Source organism: Egretta garzetta, unplaced genomic scaffold (genome assembly GCF_000687185.1).
Source record: "Egretta garzetta isolate BGI_Z169 unplaced genomic scaffold, ASM68718v1 scaffold523, whole genome shotgun sequence".
In the NCBI taxonomy this organism is placed as follows: Eukaryota; Metazoa; Chordata; class Aves; order Pelecaniformes; family Ardeidae; genus Egretta; species Egretta garzetta.
Window position 1 is genome coordinate 1,529,424 of NW_009259177.1, and position 20,526 is coordinate 1,549,949.

The following is a 20,526-nucleotide window of genomic DNA, read 5'->3' on the forward strand; positions in this document are numbered from 1 at the left end:
CCGTAGGGGGCAGCGGGCCTTCGTGGAGAAAGGCGTGGAGTGGGAGGGCCGGGCGTGGTGCCTCCCCGAAGGACGGGGGGGGACTGCCCCGCAGTCGAGCGGGCCCTCTTTCTGCTGGTAGCTCTGCGAAGTTTGAAAAGCGTACTTTTTCCTCTCCTGTGAAAAGAGGATTTATTCGGAAGTGTGACAGTAGTCGCCAGAAACCAGCTTTAGTGCTGAAATGAAAAAGAAAAAAAAACCTTCTTGCTTTTGCAATAAAAAAAAGACTTATGAAACTTGCGAGCTTGGCAAAGCTCTTTCCTACTAAGAGACAGTGTTATTTCTTATCAGAAAGTTCATGACAAATCAGCTATTCCAAGCTTGGGGTTTCAGTATACTGAAGTACCTGCTTGAAGCTCAGGCATTACTGTGCTGTTACTGACATTTAATTTTTCTGTTAATTTTTTTCATTCTGTGTTATGAGCTTGATGACAGATGGCCAAAAATAAAAAGCGCCCAACTAGTTGAGTTTTACTTAGCAACCTGCTTAGATAAGCTTTATATACTTTTGTTTGGGTTTGTGTGCTCTAATATTTGAATATCTAAAAAGCTAAGCCTTCTTACCCAGCAGGACAAAGGATGGTCCATACTGTGAATATCGTTGTCTAAAACCGGAGCCATACCTTTTTGTTTTCTTGCATGTATCTTATTCCGGAATTGACAAAATGTCACACTTCATGTACTTCATTTTTTAATACATTAAGTACAGTATTGCTTAAAAGTTATACATAATATATACATTATAAAAAGGGCATATTTTTAAAAGTGTGTGTATGACATGGGTAGGTTCAAAATGGTTCAGACGGTTAAAATGCAAAATGATTTTAAAGGAGTATGGACAGCTTCTGAAATATGAAATGCTAAGGAATGGGAACAGGAGACGCAGCATAACTGAAATCACATATGACAACCTATGGGATGGAATGGCCATGTGAAGCTGGTTTTTTGCCCTGTAGATCTTATGTAGGGGTGTAGATGTGCTTGAGGGCTGCAGTCTGTTTCATGATCCTGTAGTTTGTCACATTTCCTAATTTTTGCTTTTCCTAACTGTTTCTCTTTCAAATTGTAATTATATTTATTTAAATTTTTTGCACAGTGCTAAGAAAGTAATTTCAAAGCCATTCAGACTATGGCCTTTGAAAGGATAACACAAAAGGACTGGTACAAAATCCTGGGTGCAAAGCCATCGGACAGTCTGGCAGAACTAAAACGGAAGTACCAAAAACTTGCTTTATTAGTAAGTATGTTTTGGTTTTTTAAGATGTGCAAAAAAAAAAAATTATAAACCAGGAAGATAATAATTGTGGGGTTTGTTTTTACACTTTTTGAATATGATTAATCAGAGTGTGTTTATAACATCAGCTCACTGAGGCTTGTTTAAGTTTCAAATAAACATCTGGAGTTTGAGTTACTATAATTTGCAAAGAGGTCTTGAAGTGTTCTGGTTCCAAAACACTGATGTGTCTCCCAGCTTTGCTAAACGTTTATGAATTAACTGTGCCAAATACTTGTTCATCAGGTGCTGGATAATCAGGTACATAAGTCAAAAAAAAAAAAAAGTAACTGTAGCACGTAGTCATGAAATGTGCCAATTGATACTTGTGTTATTTACTATCGTGCGTGCAGTTACAGTGTACTGAATGCAACACTTAAATGTATAAAGACCAGATGCAAAGAGCAAAAAGTTCTTCCTGAAAGCCTGCAGTTATGGAGTAGAAAATGTATAGGAGGAAAATATTTTAATATAAATTTTATTTGAAAGTTTCTGGTGCTTGTTTGTGGAGCCGTGCTTTTGGTCATACAGTAAGATTTGCTGTTCTGTGTATTCTCTTGATTTTTTTTTCCTGTACTCCTGGTATACGTGTATAAGAATCTCAGAGCTTTACCAGATTACTTCATATGATTCTTGCCTCTCTTGTTTTACTCCTTCCCCTGAATTCAGGCTTTTTGCCCAAAAGATGCTTTGGCCTGGTTTTCTGAGGAAAATGGGGTGTATTTTTTTGATATTGTTGACTATTTTCAACCAAATTTGATAGACAATTAGAAGTCCCAAGATAATTAAATTCCTAAGTTTCTTGAAAACTGGCAACCTGGTAGAGAAGATGGAAGAAGGTGAGTGAAACTCAGTTTTTTTATATGTTCCTTTAGGTAGTTGCTAGCTGGACTGTCAGTATTGGCAGAGCATTAGAGAGCGCATGTGCAGCTAATCTTGCTTGGTTTGAGGTGTCCGAATGAACGTGATTAGAAGTTGGGACTTTTAAGTGAGGTAAAGAGAATGATGCCTGTCAACAGGAGCCTGAATTTTGTTAGAGTTGAAATAAATCCATGGGTTGGTTTGGGGTGGGGTGGGGAGAGAGAGAGAGTGTGTGTGTGTGTGTGTGTTGTTTTTTAAAAAAATCGTTTCTAGCCCCTGTGAAAACTGTTTTAAACGGCATTTTACAAGTATGAAATATCTTCCAAATTTACATATTTTGGTGCTCTTCAGTTGACTTAGCTAAGCTGTACGTCTACTGCTGTACATCTACTCCTTCATGGTGCTTCCTGCTAACTTATTTCTTTGTCTGAAAATGATCTGTGTACTTAGAGTCTTAAGTTTTAACACTTTACAAGATGTTTGCATGCAGATGTAGGACATAAATCCTCTGGTCCTCACTATTAAACATCAGAAGAATCAATGCAGGAGAGTTGACTTGGAAACTAAACTTCTTGGTTCCACTCCTAACAGTAATAGTTGTTTTCTTGGACCTCCTAATGTTTTTTTTATTTTACTGAATTACTAGTGAAATGTGAATAAAATATTAATAATGATCTATTTGTTCTTCATGAAAACAATAGGGAACCGCAGTGTAAAATACCTCTTCCCTTCAGATAGAAGGCTAATTTAAACTGAATACTGTAATGGAATTAATGTATTTCTTTCATTATGAATCTATGTATAGTACTGGAATTAAAATCATATGTATTGTTCAGAGCTGTTTGCCACAGAACTGAAACTACAAAGTGCCTTTCCTGCATGAATTTTTTTTTTAAATGAAACTGACCCTTTGCGTTATAGCACTGTACTTTTATGTAATTCTTTTGAAGAGTGTGAAGTAAGAATTGTTGGAGATTACAACTATCTGTTTAAGTCTGTAACTGTCTGTAGTTTTAGAAATTAAAAGATTATTTTAATATAGAAGCTTTTCTTTAGAGCCTGTGTATATTCAAACTAAATGGTTAGTGCTCTTTATTTGAAAAGTTAGCGAGAAATGTTAGAGAAAACAAAGATACTTCTTTTTTATTATTATTATTTTGCTGTTTGGCTCAGAATTCTTTTGCTATCAGTGATGATCTCTTTCTGACTAAAAAGCCACACTGATGTTTACTTGTAGGTGTTTTCTCCGAGGCAGATCCTCTGCTTCTTGTCTGTTGTTACCATATGTCCTGTGTCTATTCATCTTTTTATTGTAGCTGAACTGTTAAAGACTCTACTTGTCTGTCTGCTTACTAATACAGCATCTAGCACAGTTAGTCTAAAGCCTGTTAAAGCATGGTGGTAATAACAATTATTTTTATGCACCTTAAAAACTCATTGGCTATAGGAGTGACTTGGAGGCTACAGTACATACCTTCGCTAAAAGGTCTTTGTATAGCCCATAGTTACATTGTGAAAGTTATTGCCACGGATGATGTTGTGTCCAAGGGGTTCCATGCTTGAAAAAGTTGTAAGATTTTCATGAAAGAAAAGTCTGCTATGGCACGTTAACACCAGAAATACTCTCTGATTCAGAGATTCATGAGCTATGGACTTCTGAATATTGGTAGAATATATAAGGGAGGTGTTGCTGTATGTTTGTCTTGCGCTGATACCATTCCCTAGGCATCCACTTTTCATTGTTAGTAAAAAGTGTGGCACTGGATGGACCTTTCATCTTATCTGTTGTGTCCAGTTCAGATAAAATAACTCCCTTGCTCCCCAACTAAAGCTTGTACATAGAGCTCTTGGTAGCTTCACACCTCTGACGAAGTGCTCATTTGGGTTTTCTAAAGCCATTGTTGGAGATAGTGGTGGTAGAAGTAGTAGTAGTGGTGGTGGTGTAAGCAGAGAACAGGTCTACATGCAGGTATTTTATGTACTGCGGTAGTGGTCAATTATTGGAGTAACTCCAGTTCAGAAGCCGGAATAGCAGGTGAGCACAGCTATGTATTGCCTATTAAAAGATTTCATGACAAATTATGTGGTCAGTATAGGAAGTTTTCTGGCTTATGTGTAGCAGCAGAAGTTAACCTCGTGAAGAGCTGTACTGTGCTAATTACCTTAAAATCCAAAAGTTTATAAAGCAACTTGCATCTTGGATATTAATTGCAATTAATATGACATTCATTCTGTAGTCATGAATATTCTGATCACAGATGTTCATTAGCATCAAGCATAATAGATGGTGGAATTTATTTTTAAAAATACTTCTGCTGTTGAAATAAAAATGGCAAATGTCTGAGTCCAAGCCTTCTTCAAGTGATGCCCAGTGCTTCACGTTGAGCATTTGCTTTTTGCCATCTGCTATTTTATATTTGTCAACACATGTATGCTCAGCATCTTGAATGAACAGGCAGATGTAAATTTCCAAAGCTAAAAAGAGTTGGAGATCTTGCCATATGTCATCCAAGAGATAACTATATTTGTGGTTAAATCTCAGGACTGACCTTAATAATACAAAGTAGTACGCAATTAAAAATGGTTGAATCTTAGGTTTGTAAGTATGATTTCGTAAGGCCAAATTAGCTTAAAATATAACTTGGTTTTGTCAGTTCTAACAAATTGGTGACGGAAAACATTAATAACCCATAACAAATAAAACTGTGCATATGCACCCTACTGGAGTGAATACATTTAGTTACTGTTTTGCCATATTTTGTTTTGCTTTTTTTTCATTTGGTCAGGTCACAACATATGTTTAAGTGAATTATTTTGCTACAGATAATGTCAATTCTGTCTTTAATAATACTATTAATTTGATAAAGAAAATAGCATGGGTTTGGCCTAAAAGTAGTGATATCTTTTTAATCAAATTTTTTCTTTATTTCTCACCTTCTAAATATTTGGGTAAAAGTTCATATTTATAAAACTTCCTTGCAACGTACTGAAACTTAAATTTATTTCTTTTAAATTCCTGTGTACTTATGTGACTGATACCTGGATCATCTTGATACTTTATTACTGTAACAAGCAATAGCAGCTGAAGATGACAGACTCTTGGGCACAAGATGTGTGTGACACTGGTAATTTTATAAATAGCTTGTTTTTTAAAACAAAATCAAACTTGTGTGTGTGTGCTGGCTCATATTCTGGTGTCTTCTCTAGCACAGAGCTTCAGTCAGTAATTCTGAAAGGAAAAAAAAGTTAGAAAAAAATTAGAAATGTGTATTTTGTAACCAGCATAGCTCAATGCAGAGGTTTTTTTGATTGGCTGTTGTAAATTCATGCTAAGGTACTTTCTGAAGCACAGAAGACTTGAAGTTTCGCACTCTGAAAGGAATCCCAAGAAATTTTGAGAATTAATATGTTGTCTAAGTAGTAGGAGTTTGGTCTTTAATCTTCTGGCTTTGGAACATGTTGCTGATAATGAGATGTTTGGGATATGTATGGCCTTTTTATTCACAGTCACATACATGGTAGTTTCAACAAAAAAATTCCTAAATGGATAAACAGGTTTTATACTTAATTTTTCAAGGACTCTATACAGCTTTTAGGAAGGATAATACTTATGTTCTGTTTCTGAATGTGTATAAAATTAACAGAGGATGAAATTAGAGTGACAAAAACTGGATATTGGGGGAAAGAAATTACACCATCTTATTACTGGCACAATTTTTACATCTCCTTTTGGTCTAGCATTTTGTGGTCAAAGAATGAGTTGCCAGATGGTTTTCAGATTTTCATGTAGCCACTCTATATCTGAAAACTGCTTTTTACAGGGAATAATGTCACCAAATGCATAAGCTTTGTCTAGCTGAAAATCAGGTGTCTGTTCCTGTTGATGCTGATGATGTTATAGGATACCTTTCAACTGGAAAAAAAATTATTGAGCAGGAAAATTATATGCTGCTGTTACAATGTGTGCCCTAATCTTAAGGAAAATCCATGTAATTTGAGCAGGCAGTATGCAGGAAGATCTTATTTTTAATATGGTAAAGAAATAAAATGTGCCATTTAACACATAGTGTTACAAAGATTATCCCTTTATCAGAAGGGGTGGTGTGTGTATAGAAGTGCAAAGTGTTAAGGTGATCACTTAATCAGTTTGAAAGAGTAGATTTGAAAACAGAGCATCAGGCATAGGTGAGAGACTCTCCACAACAACAACAAAAAAAGGACATTAATAGAAATTTAATTGATGGAAGCAAAATAGCTTCAAGAAGATCTAGTTCCATTGAGCTTGTGTAGAGGAAAGAAATCTGTCTTTCTGGAGAGGAAGAAAAAAATCTGGTGTATCTTGTCAGATTTATGTACACATCTAAATTCTGCAGGCACAAGAAATGCAGAATGTATTTGTGTAAAGATCTGCTTCTGTGATCGTTGTGTTAAAGTTTGTTCCAAAATAAATTCAGTGTTACTCCTGAACGCAGTTACCTACTGCGGAACTTTTTTCCATGCCAAGTTTAAGTTGAGAATTTGAATCTTTAAAATGAAAACACTTTGAGCTTTGTATCAGAAGTATCATGATAATGCTTTTCATAATGAAAATTATGCCATGTGTGTACGCCTGTTTTTAATATCCTTTGCAGGTTTTTTATTTTCTGTTTGAATAGCAGCATAATTGTTAGAGATACTTAACAGATCATCATGCTTAGCTAACTCTAGTTTCAGTTAACTTGTAGAAAATGGATTTTGTAATTTGACAGTATAAACAGAACAAGTTCAGCACAGCCTGGTTGTAGCTTGACTGAAGTTAATATAATTGCAACAGAGAGAAAGATAAGCCCCTAAGTTTAATACAAAGGACTATTGTTTTGACACTTGGTAGTTTTATTTCGAGCTGTTCTTTACATCTGATTTACTACTTATGACCTTAATAAAATACAAGGGGATGTATTTTCAAGTTGGGACTTGAAAAATTAGTTATTAGTTTATGCAGCCTGATAATGAACCTCAGTGTTACAGAAGTCAGTAGTTCAAACAGCTTGATTAGCCAAATCGTGATCATGTGGATGTTCCTGCTGCTGTTTAAGCTATGAGAGCTTTTGTTCAATTAATCTACCTGGTTTTTGTGTTGGTGTTGGTTGGTTTGGTTTTTTTTCCTTACACCAGAAGAGGTCATTATGATACTCAGTACTAAGTCTGAAGAACAGATATTTACCCTGGCAAGGATCGTGCTGCAGTGATGAAAGTTCTATCAGTCTGAATGGTATCACAGATTTTTTGCATGTGTCAAGTGATGCGTCATGGTACTTAAAAGCCAAGCGTTCTGGAGGTGCCCGATGCTGCCGCATCCAGTGATACAGGTTGCTGCAGCTGAGCCAAAGCTCCTGCTTGCTCACTCAGAATTGTGTGAAGATGTAAAGCTGGTGGCAGTTGGTCCTTGGGCCTTACATGCTCTCATTAGGGTAACTGGCCAATGGGAGCGTGTGTTCTACATAAGTAGGCAGCTGGCTAATCAAATGAAATGCAGTGATTAACCAATTAGTGCCCTGATTGGTCAGCAACCAGCTGGAAGGTGTACTCCAGACATCCTATAGAAGAAGAGGCTGAGAAGGTTATCCTGACTTGGAGAACAGATGGGGGAAAAGAGGTCATGGATGTAGATGAAGAAAAGGGTGTAGTAAGGTATTGCAGGAGGAAAAGGGGCATATGACAATATTGGTACGTACTCTGCAGTACTCCTTTATTAGAGGTGGGTGTCCACTGTATCGCACTTTAAAAGTGAGACACGGCTCCTTATGATTACTTTCTAATGTTGTAACTTTTTATATTGATTTTTTAAAAAGTAGGTGACAGTGTGAATATCCCTATAGCAGGGAGTTATTTTTAGCTCTGATATAGAATATGAGAAAACCTGTAGCATCACAAAGCCAGCAAGTAAGTAATATATGGCTTATCCAGGTCATTCAGCCAGTTGTGAAAGTAATGTTAGTTTGGAAAATTATTTCTAAATTTACTTTGCTTGCTTACTAGGTTATTGTCTATAGTTTGTTGTGATGAGCAGCTTCTGATGCTTCATCCTCTGTAGCTTTAAGGTACATACATAAGAACAGAATGGGCAGCAGGCAACTTAAATGTGAGATTCAGCTAATGTGTACGTGGCATTTAATGTCATCTGTGCTCCAAGTGGAAATCTGATGCCTCTCAGATGTTTTGTGCACTGATTGTGTAAGTTATTGATCATGACAATGTATTAAAAACAGAATCTACAGTGTCTTTGGTAGACTTTTTGTGAAAGGTGTTCCATACTTATGAGTATTTACTGTGTCCTGAGGTAGTATAAAATTAAGATTCTGATTAAAAATAAAACTTTAAGCACTAGCTTATTAAATTCCACAAAGGTGTTTCTTTACTTAAGATTTGCAAGTGTTCTTTCAGCACTTTTGAAGACATGTTGAAGTAGTTTTATGTTGTGCTGTGTGCTTTTTATCTCATTTCTGAAGTGAGACATCTGAAATAAAAAACATGTAGCAAAAGATAGGAATTAAAGCACAAAGAAGGAAGCTAGAAAGACTGGCATAATGTTTTCACATAACTAAATGTTCTGATTATTCTGACGTTTGAGCAGCCGCAGTCAAGCGTACCTTGAGTTGTTCAACATTTTCAAATCTGACTATTTATTTAAGTGCCTACTTCTGAGATTTTAAGCACTGGGACAATTATTTAAAGAAGCTCTAATCCCAGAACATGAGTTTGAAGGATAATAAATGGTAAGGGTAAAATCAATCATCTCGCAATAACTGTGTCTATATAAGGAGCTCTTATTGCTGTTAAATGAAATTGATCACATTTGTGTTGAATCTGAAATAGTTATCAGGTTTTTAAAATATTGTAGTATGATGTACCTTGAAAAGCTTTGTGGTTTAGGGACTTCTTTATATTTATTTTTTTACATTTAAATTATCTGTGTAATTCTTACCTTATCTTTAAAATCCATAATATAACTATTATGGAAATTTATAAAAGCAACACATTCCTCCTTTCCTTCGTCTTTAAATACTTTAGAAAGAAAATCACAATCTGAATGACATAAGAGCTGTCCCACCCTCCATGTTTTATCTTTTCCTTGCCTCAGTTGATCAGAAATGCTTTCTCATCTCCTGTTGAGCCCAGTCAGGAGACAAGTTCATTTGAACTGATTTAATGCAGGAGCGAATTCTATACCTGAAGGGCTGTCTTGTAGGATGCTTGATAGATAGCTTGTATTATTATAGTAAAAAGGTTCAGCTTTGTTGTAGTCTGCCAATCATTTGGTTAAACCATCTGTCATTTGATATTCAGTATGTTAAAAGCAACACGTTAAGGCTGAAAAGTCATTAGTCAGATATGTTAAAACTTGACCTTTCGTTGTTGTTCCCAATAAACTTACACTAATGAAAAAATTCACAGTCTCTGTTGCATTTATGACCTAAGAATGTCCATGGTCAAAGAAGGTAAAGATGAAAGAGTTTCCTGAGCAGCATCATAGCTAAACATTTTTCTTTTTCTTGGCATAAACCTTAAATAATAATTAGGTGTTTGAGGAGAGGCTGAACAAGAGATCCTCATACTTTCTGTCAGAGCATGCCAGCAACTCTGTATTAGTTCCTGCTGCTACAGAAGAGCAATGCAAAGTACAGGCTTGATAGGATTCTCTTAGTAGAACTGTGGCTTCTGTAAATGTTGCTATTGAAATCAAGTAATGAAAATGTGGGATTATTCCTTTATAGTTGTTGACCTCTCCTAGGTGATGACTTTATCTTTTCATCTACATCTCTTGCCTATTCCTTTGTAAAACGGGGACGTTCTGTAAAGTCTTAAGGCTATTTATATAGTGTGCTTATTAAATATCAGTGGCAAAAAGATCAATAATGAATTCTGTTAAGTGAGCAGAGTATGCTTTTGTTGTGTGATTTCATTGAGTCATCTGGAAATTATGTCCTTTTAGTAGTTATGAGGACACACTGCAACTGGTGGAATTTGCCAACCATCACCAACCTCAGATTTGAAGTTAAAGTACCACCAAACTAGTGGTCAGTCCAGATTTGAATGCATCCTTTTAAGCCATCAGTGTGAGTAAATCCAATTGAAACAAGATGAAAAGGTTATGTGATTCTATGGATTATGTTTGGAATGGTTTTGTCACTATGGCTATGAAATTTTGAAATACCTGAATGCTGATGTGTGTTTTGGGTCGATTAGTTGGTTTGTTTATTTCAAATACTGGCAAGATATCCATGAAATGGAGTGCTTGTGCAGTGGTCACAGCATACTTCAGGGCCTCTGATTTTAAGGGTTGGAACTTCTCCAGATGCTTTAGACTCATTTGGCACTGCCTAAGATATGAAAGTATTGTCTGTACCATAGGCTGTGGTGCCTCTGGGGTTTTTTTTGATACAGTGTAACATGTTTACTAGTGTAGCTCTCAAGTTAAGCAGCCTCATAAAAGGTAGGTAGTTTCTTCATGAGTTTTGCACCCAAGTGTTTTCTAAACTGAGTGCTAAATTCTGTTAATATTTAGCTTTTCGTGTCCATTTTAAAAGATAATTTGACTGGGGCCTAATCTGTTGGCTTGAGATCATGAATGGCTCCAAATACTGTAGAGGCTCTGTATAAATTGCTCTTAGAGATAGGGGAGGCTGAAAGAAATATTTTAAAGAAAACAAACACCTGCAACTTTTGAAATGTTATGCAAGTGGTATAGGTGTGGTCACTAATGAATAATTTTTTAAAATAACTCCTCTATTCTTCAAGGCCTGCTTTCCACAGTGACTTCTGCAGGACTTTATTTTGCATTATGCTTAAATCTGACCTCTTAAAGGTGTCTGTCTGTTTTTATGTATTCCAAATGAATTTGAAAATTAATGGTATACCTTGGTTTGGAATACTGTTTTAGTGACAGTGGGGGTCGGGGGAACAACACAAAAAAAAAAAGTGCTTTGTGCTCAGGAGATCTTGGGAAGTTTTGGGTATCAAAGTAGTTGGTGCAGAACGGTATTCATCTTGCAAGTCACGGTGCCAGATGAAGGCTACTGCCCCTAACTGCCTGTCCCTGCCCTTCTGCCAGATGTTACTCAGCCAGGAAATAGCATCCTGTGGGTTTTCCTTCATCCACTACTGTACATGTCAGCTGGAAAAGTTCATGCCCATTTTCTTCAGTAGTTTAAGCAACCCTGGATGGTTTGGGTTTTTTATAATACAGGATTCTGGGTTTTGCTTTCACATGAAAGTAGCGTTTGCCTAAACTAGTTTCCTAACCATTTGTGTAATTCACATTATTGTATGACTAGGGCCACATTAAACAATGTTCTGTTGTTTAGGCAAAAGTTGATGTGACATTAAATTGTGAGCACAGGGGCCAGAAATTTTAAAAGGAGCTTTTAAAATTCCCTTTATGTTTTCATTTTTTACCTTTATACTCCTGTAAGTTTGAAAATGTTACATTTCTTTCCTTCTTTCATTTGCTAGTTTTTGGAGGGGTTTTTATTGCTTTATCTCCTCCTGCTGTGTAGCATAATTTCCAAAAGGCTTTTTTAAGTAGCTGTGGAGGCTCTTGGGTGGTTCTTCATAGGAAAATAAGGAGCCACGGAAGCAGAAGAGAACGAAAGAGAAGCTGTTTCTAAAGATGTACTTTCTGGTAACCATAGGTTCTGTTTCCTCTCCTCATTTTCATACCTTCATTGGCCAAATTAATCTTTGCTTCTATTTGTACAACAGTTGATTGATTTTTTTTTTTTTTTTTTTTTTTTTTGCTAGGAACTGAAACTTTTACATTTTAACTTAGCATTAAGTTTGAAAAGCTCAAAAGGATAAGAAGTGTGAACATTTATTATGAAAGTCATGTGAGGTAATTACTTGCTGTTTCATTGGATTCTTTGCAGTCTAATGGGGTCAGATCTTTCAGAGACTGGGAATAAGTGGGGAAAGGGCAAAGAGTTTGTTAGTTAGGTTTCTGTGACATGGAGTAGTTATTGCTGCTGCAGAAATGCAGTCTATTTCCCTTGCCAATGCAATAGGTTATCTTTCTCATCTTGAGAAAGTTTTCAAATGAGACTCTGCAATTGTTTTCGCAGAGGGAGCTGGAGTGCTTTAAAGCAGCAGATTCATGGAGTGTTACCTTGAACAAAGTGGAGATCCAGTGTCAGTAGTTAAGACCAATAAAAGAGTGTAAGGTCAAAATAGTAGTATCATGATACTACAGTACAATGATAATAGCAATTGCATTAGAAAAAGATTCTGGTTGTACCAGATATAATCTTTAGGCTGCATAGTTTACTGCAGAGAATAAAGTATTTTTCATTAGAAATTACTTCTTAGCCCTCTGCTACTTTTACAAGTAACATCAAGTTGAAAGTGACTATTTCCATGGAAGTTGAAATTTACTTCTATAAAAGAATAGTCAGAATTACAGTGGCAATCCTGCTGATACTGCACTTAAATATACAAAACAAGTATGCTAAAGATGGGGATTTTGGCAGCGGATATACTTAGTATAGAGGAGGAAAAGTGGATGTCTTTTCAGATTTTTAAGATTGTGCTCAGCTCAGATTCATGCCCAACTTGACAAAAGATAAAAGATTTTCCAGTGAATAATAGAACCATTCAAAACTCTGGTCAGAAATTAAGGTTATCAACATGTGTGATTTAAATGTGAAAGAAAATGTTGTGGTGAAATTCTTGGCTTAATCAGAGAGAAGGTTGAAGAAGTTTAAAGTATGCTTAAGCAAGATAATTAAAAAAATACAAGATGCAAATTAATGAGTTTATGACAGTGTAATTTGTTCTTTTTTTTTTTTTTTAATTCCACTTTAGAGAACTCCAGTAATTTTCAAGAATTTACAACACTGGATTGATAGTATCATCCTCTGTTTTTACTGTGCAGCTATTAGTGAATGCTAGTTATGTGATCTGCATAACTTGCATATTGCTGTGTACATTTAATCCTAACTTTTTTTATTCTGGCTGGCTATTTTTTAAAATAGCAAGTTGGGTTGTTTCAGGATGTTTTCTTTAAAAATTATTCATTGGGTGATGAATAACTAAAATGTTGCGGAAAAATTCCTTTTTCCTCTTATGTGTTGTCTTAATGATACTGTGCAAATACCTTGAGTCGCAGCAGATATTTCCTTATAGTAACAGTTAAAGCAGCAATAATATTTTCTGAAATATTTCTTTTCTGATGGTACTTATTTGTCTCAAGTTGGAGATTTGCTGTGCTGGATGTTGTGTACAGCAGTGGTTCTTTCTGGCCTGAAGGTATGGAAAAGACTAATAATGTGTGTAAAACATGCAAGCAGCTGAATATTGTGCGGGAAGCTCAGATTGATACTTGCATAACAATTTCTGATTGTGGCAGACTGTAAGGAGGAGGAAGAAGGGAGAAGAATGGACAGAGTTTTCACCAGCTAGCTGATCACTGAGCAGTGTTAGAAAAGTGTCACAGAACGGGTAAGATATAATGGATCAGAACATAACCAGAATGAAACTTTTTTTTTTTATTATTTTTCCTCAAATGAGGAACATTTCCTATGAATAAGAATCATCCTGGAGCTGGACAGTGGAGGCTGGAATTGGTGTCAAAGCAGATAACAAAATCAGGTAGGAGAAGGCTAAAGTTGTTAAAAAGCTTTAAGATTGTTTGTGTTTGGGGGGGAAAAAAGGAAGAGATGAATTGAAGTAATGAATCAAGAAGATAAATTCCTTGCTCTTTTGTCCAGCTGTCTTTGGATAGACATCCTTTGGAGAAGTTTAAATCTCTGTATGAAAAGATTGAATGTCACAAGGAACTCTTCACTTTCTATTTCTCCTCTTTGCAAGTGGAACAAGCAGGCTACTTCCACCTTCCCTGCTAACTTCTGCCAATTGAGTGAACATGTTGAAAAGATTGATTGTGGGCTAGGAAGGCAAGTTTAATACCTAGAATCGTTCTTTTTATGGAAGCGAACAAGTTTCACATTTCAGAGAGAGTGCTTTGTTGCAAATCACTGAAATAAGATTTTCAAAGTAATTTTGTTTTGTGCTGTTTTAACATAAGACCACACCTCTTTTTTTTTTTTTTTTGCCTTTCAAAAGACTTGCCATGTGAAGTCTTTCAATACTGAACTGTGCTAGTTACTTAACAGAGCATAGCTTACAAAAATGTAAACAAGTGTGGGATCTAGTGAATGTATATAATTTATGTGAGTATATTAATGAAGTGAATGTATTGAATTCATGCTATTTTTGCAGCTGAAATGAGTTTGATATTTAGCCCACTGAACATACATCTTGCTGTTACAGTCTTTGTGTACAGGAGAGCCTATGATCACAGCAGTTCAATTTAGAAAGCCTGTAGGGAAGGAAATGTGAAGCAGGTATTTAAAAACAAAACTTTTTTTATTTGCTTTGGTCTCCATTTTTCATCGTGCTAGTGTAGTGCAGAGAAACAATGAAATGTTTTTGATGTAACCTTCTAGTAAGCATTAGGTGGCAGTAGTGTGTTGTATTTGGCAGCGGCTTTGTCGTTTGTTTTTTATCTTCTGCAATCTGTAGTGCGGTGTAATAAATGGAGAAAACATTTTATTTCTATATAGTTTTTATAAAATGCTGATTTATGGTTTTTCTGACTGTATGGGATTGTAAGGGCAGCCATTGTTTGGACTCTTGTATACATAGGTGGGATTAGTGTACTGTAGCTTCTGCACAACATTCATGACTTACTTTCTGAAACACAGTATCTAACAGTGATAATATTAACTGCAAATATTCTGATGAGAAATACTGTTAATGGCTGAGTTTAGTTTTGCAGCCTTTACTCTTTCATTAGCTGTTTCCATTTCTAAATTTAATATAGCCTGTTAGATGAAGTATGTTTATATGCTTGTGTTTACTTCTTTTTTTCTTAGATAAAAAAACAAACTTGGGCTGAAGAGAATGTTGGTAGGAACATAATTAACCTTTCAGCACAGTGGTGGTGTTATCACTCCAGGTCTTAGACAAGTGCAGTTATCTTGTGACCCTTTTGGAGGTTTTTTCCCTTTATCCTTGTTTCTCACAGGTAAAGGATCTCAAGGAGTTTGGAACTGGTGTTCCATTGTATTATTTGGGCAGGATGATCAATTAATAGAAAAGCAAGAAAGCGTTGACAGAACATGCTATCTAATTAGTACCTGATGAACCGTGTAGGCCACAGAGCCCAGAGTGTAGTGTTGTTTCAGGGCAGCTCCTATGCAAGGCCTTTATATGTAAAATAAGCCTGTAGAAAAGCTAAAAAAAAAAAAGAATTATTTCAGCATACTTCCAGTGAAGGAAATCTTCATTGCTGAAAAACTTAATGCTGCATTGTAACTTGGGGAAAGCTGGAAATAATTTATAGAAGGAGCATGTCTCAAAGCATCAAGCCTGTGTTTTGTACAAGTCTTGCTCTTAAAAATCATGTAGCCTTTTGTTTGTTTAGGTCTTCTTTTATGTAAGAGCTGATCTACAAATTATGGGAATAGATGAAATATATTTTTAAAAATGAAGCTATGTAGTTTTTCTTCCTGCTTTCTGGGGTAGTAAGAAAGAAATACTAGGGTAGTAAGATTTCCTGAGGGCTCATGTGATAAAATGGCAAGCAAAATCATTCTAAGTTAGGAGCAGGTAGCACCACAACACTTTGAGGTTCCACCCTAACTGGTTTTCTGCTACATACTAGTTTGTAATATTTTTTCAGTTAAAAATTAAGTAATTTTGAATCGAAAATCACTTTGAGTCTAACAAGGTAGTACCGCCAGAATTATTTGGTTACTGGTAATTAGGTTTTTTCCATCCATTTCTATAAATATATTGGTAATTAATTCATACTGTTCATTCAGAAATCCTCCCATGATAGGACAAAAGTTTAATGTTTCCATGTCTAAAACAAACATTTTTTTCAATGTGAATTCATTTTCTCCTGCAGTTTAAGCTTCTTTGTTTTACTGAAATAAACCACTTCCTGGTTTAGAATACGTTTATTGAATAAATCACTTAAATTTTTCTAAAATACCTGAGTTTTTTTCATCCTGCTCTAATTTAATGAGTTCAGCTGGTGAAGTTGGAAAATGGCTTCTTTCTGTGACCTTTCAGTGAGTGCCACAGGGTGGGGGCCAAGTGCATGTTTGTCACCTTGTTTTAGCCACCTGTGCTGGCCAAGAAAATTGTGCTTTTCTGAAATTCAGTTATCCAAAAATTCAAATTCCAGTTTATTAAACAATTTTATAATTCAGTCTATGTTCTAATTTAAATTCATCACAGAATGGATTCTGCAAGAAAAAGAGTTCAGCCCTAAAGCATAACAGCTAGTCTACACAGATTCTAATCTGTATATCATGCTGCCCATAACCAGAGTAAATGATCATTTAGAGTCTGTGTGCTTGATTGCTCAAATATAGCTGTCATATACATGGCATAGGTAGTACCAAATATGTGTGTTAATTCTGTTACGTGCTGATAGGGATTTGTGGCTTAAAGTATTTGGTGTGACAATGTATGTAAAATTAGCAAAAGTGTTAACTTTAAATGTAATTATGTAGCTCCTGGAGTGTTGTAATTGCGTTATATGGTTCATTTTCTATACTGTGTCCAGCAGGGAGACTGTTCAGCTTTATATTTTGGTGCTCTATCAACTGATCTGGAACTTCCAATACATGCAGCGTAATTTGATTAAAAATATTGCTACAAGCCTTATAATGCCATAGTATGGAACTGCAAATGTGCAAGTTTGCTGGGGTGTGGGGTGGTAAGGGGAATCTGCTCTCCTATGCCATGTAGAGCTTAACTATAGTATTTCAGGTACAGAAGTTTAATATCTTGGGTAGTTCTAAACATAAAATCATTGAGCCCTGAGACCAACAGAAGCAGAATGCCTGGTTCTGTGATGTGATCATGAAGTCTGAGGCTTTGACCAGCCACACTCTAAACTGTCCGAGGACAGAGATTTCAGGAAGGGTACCCTTTGTCAAAAACCTGAAGTCAGTATGAACTTTGCAATGGAGGCAAGGTTTTTCCACTAGCTATCGCGCAAGTCTCTCGTGTTCACAGGCTGTGGTGAGAGACTTTCAGATAGGCACTTCTGGATCAAAGCAATAAAACTCTTCTATTTCCAAATGTAATTTTAGAAAGAGGAGGGATGCTGTACTAAGTTTAATTGTCCAAACTTGATTCCAAAGCTGTGGGAATATTAAGACTGAACACTGGCTTTTTGTGGAAAGAGGAAAAAAAAATTGAGTACAAGTACAGAGAATGTCAGCCTACCATATTATTTTGATTCTTGAAATTACTTAGAAAAGTTGTTGATTTCTTAGATATTTATAGATGTGGCTTAAAGATTGCGGTCATGTGGCCAGATTAATGAATCTTGTTTTAAAAATTGTAATGTCTTTCTAATAAAAATGTGTCCATGTGGTCTGCAGATAACCAGAGAAACGGATGCAATTATATGACCCAATCCAGCCCTTGTTTAGCAGTTAATTCTCCAGATTTCTATGAGCATTTGGTCAGATCTACACAGATTTGGTTGTTGGTTTAAATCTAGCCAAGGCTGGTGGTGTCTTAATTGCTACCACAGAGCAACCATTTGGCCTGTGCAAGATGAATGTTGTCAAGGTACCTTCTGCAAGGCGGACATTCATCCACTGGGAATGTATCAAGAAAGTTTTCATTAATTGGTCCCTTTGTTGGCATTTGTGGCAGAGCGGCCAAAAACTGCGTATGAACAGACACTCTGTGTCAGAGGGTGAGATTTATTGGCAAGTCCCAGTAAAAACTGGTATTTACTACATGTATTGTAAGCAGGGGGAAAGGACTTTCCTCCTAAGAACAGCCTGGCATTAAATTTACTCAGATTTTTTTTTTTTTTTTAAAAGCAGGGAAATGTAACAAGAAATCAGACTACAATCAGAAATTAAATAGGAAATAGCTAGTTAATATTTTTCATCTTAATGTTGACTGTCTTGCAGCTTCCTTTTAATATGATGTGAAGTATTATGATGAGCTTTGTAGACTACAGACAAATTTGCATGGACCTATGAATACTTCTGTCAGATGAGAACACTTGACAGTTTTTGTCCTGACCTCATTAGCTTTACCTGTAGATAATAAGAATTACAGTGGATAATGTAGAAATGTTGTGTAAAGCATGAGAAATGTTTTTAAACATAGTTTCCAATTTTGATATTTGTATGTTCATGTTAACGCCTGTGTTTTGTTCTTGTTGTTTTGTTAAAAAGATGCACTTTGTTATATTGCAAGGGACATACTGGTAATGATTTGTGCACTTTGTCTTAGTGCAACATGTACGTTTGTTGCTAAACTTTGTACAGACCAAGACTGTTTGTGTTAGGCTTTGTGTTCTGCTTGCTGATGCCCATTTTGCCTTTAAAAGAATTTTAACTTATGTGGAATAAATAAAATAATAGTTTAGACTTATTAACCAAATAAACTGTCATATATTGACTCCCAAGAGAGAATTCTGATTCTGAAACTTGAATATATTTCCACTTCAATATTGAGCTTTTGATAGAAGAACAAATAGATTGAACCCCCAAATACTGATAATGTGGTAAGGAGTCAAAGTGTCATTCTGTTGGATTCCCAGCCATGAGTCTGGCAGTGTTATCTGAAAATAATGGCTTGGGTTTCTCTCTTCATCTAGCTGCTTCCAACGTTTCCCCCCTCTCATTCTTTTTCTCTTCTGAACAGTGTAGTATTCAACTCTTGTGTCCACTTGCTGTCATCCATCTAACTCTCCTATCAGCGGAAATGGATGTCATGGATGTGTACTGCTGTTATCTCATACTATCTGATGCTTATCCATGGTGACTTTCACTTTTGCAATGTTAATTCAACCGACCCTTTGCCTACCCATGTTGTGACTTTTACCTCTTCTGTTTGCGATTTTAATTCAGTTCTGTCATTCATCAAAAATGGTAGCTTCACCACACGTGGAGTAGTGCTCTATTTGTGAAGTTAGGGTTGCACTTCTCTTCCCTGGCCGTTATCAAATGTCTTTCACCGCTGCTTTTTTTGAATATAAATACAGATCTTTTTAACAATTCCAGGAGGTATTATAGTTGTAATGTAGGTCATTAATACTGTGGCTTCCTGTACTTTTACCATAACAAAAAACCCAAAAAACAAAACAAAAAAAAAATCAGTATTCGGCTGGAAATCTTATTTCTAGCTGCATTACATGAAACAAATACTGTCAGGCTATAAAACTATCATAGGTACTATATGCCTAACATGGAAAAAGGGAGAAGGATGCTAAGAGATACTAAGTTTATTTTAGTTGTTAATATTCTATCACTGGCTGTTATTTACAGCTTAGATTTAATCATTAGATGTAGTTCCTATGAAAGCACAAGTACTTGAATGCTTGTAAGTAATCCCTTGTTAAAATCTTACTACTTGATTTACTCAGGAGCTTACAGCACAGCTCTAGTTTTAAATATATCCCTTATTCAAATACAGGCACACATGCCCTATTGAAATAAAGCAGGAATTCAAGACTTGTCTAAACTTGTCAATTTTATTTAGCAAGGAGATTCCATGAGACTAGATCATTTCAGCTTTAAAAGTCTTTAATAAATCTGATAGTTTAGAAATTTACTATGCTGTAACTGTTGGTAGTACTGACTGCTTAGTGGTTACTTTATGACTTGTGGTAGTAAATCCAGAATAGTGTAACTTCTTAATTTTTCAGCTCTAATGGTTTCATCATTGTTCTATGTCTGTCTTTACTTTTGAATTTTAGAACCTTAATAATAGTTTCCCTTAAGGGAAAAAAAAAATAATAAAAGGTATATGATAAAAATTACAAAGTCTGAAAATACTTCTCTGAAATTATTTTCTCAGGAGGAAAGGTCAAGATTTAATGCAGCCACATCAGGTTCATCTTTTTTATATTACTTTTTATTTGCTGCTGAAGATTTCTCCAAATGTTTGACGGCTTTGCATTAAATACCGGCAAGTAGGAAACACAAAGCTGTACAAAGTGGACAGTACTCCTTATTTAAATCCTGGAAAAAAATTAGAGCTGATCTACTTCATTTTCCTCAGGAAAAAATAGATACTTTACATTTTAAATACTTACTTGCTAATATAGTAATGCTAAATACTTAGTTAAAAGCTGTGTAATTCTAGGGGGGAGAAGTTCTTTACAGTTATCTGAAATACATAGTAGCAAATGAAAGCACTCTTTCATCACTTAAAACTGTGGAAGTAGTAGTTTTCATAGAAAATAAAGCTTCCTGGTTTGATGTATGGAATTAGGGGTGCAGCGCATCTTTGGTTTTTAAAGTGAATACCTCTTATACAGAAGGCAAAAT

General features: G+C 35.6%; 1 protein-coding gene across 1 annotated transcript in view; it reads left to right on the forward strand.

Moving 5' to 3' along the window:
• Positions 1-1,138: 1,138 nt before the first annotated feature.
• Positions 1,139-20,526, forward strand: part of DNAJC24 (DnaJ heat shock protein family (Hsp40) member C24) — a 37,595-nt gene continuing 18,207 nt past the window's right edge. Inside the window, exon 1 of the mRNA XM_009635582.2 lies at positions 1,139-1,276. Within this exon, the coding sequence (XP_009633877.1) occupies positions 1,169-1,276 (108 nt within the window). The 5' untranslated portion in view covers positions 1,139-1,168. The remainder of the gene's footprint in view (positions 1,277-20,526) is intronic.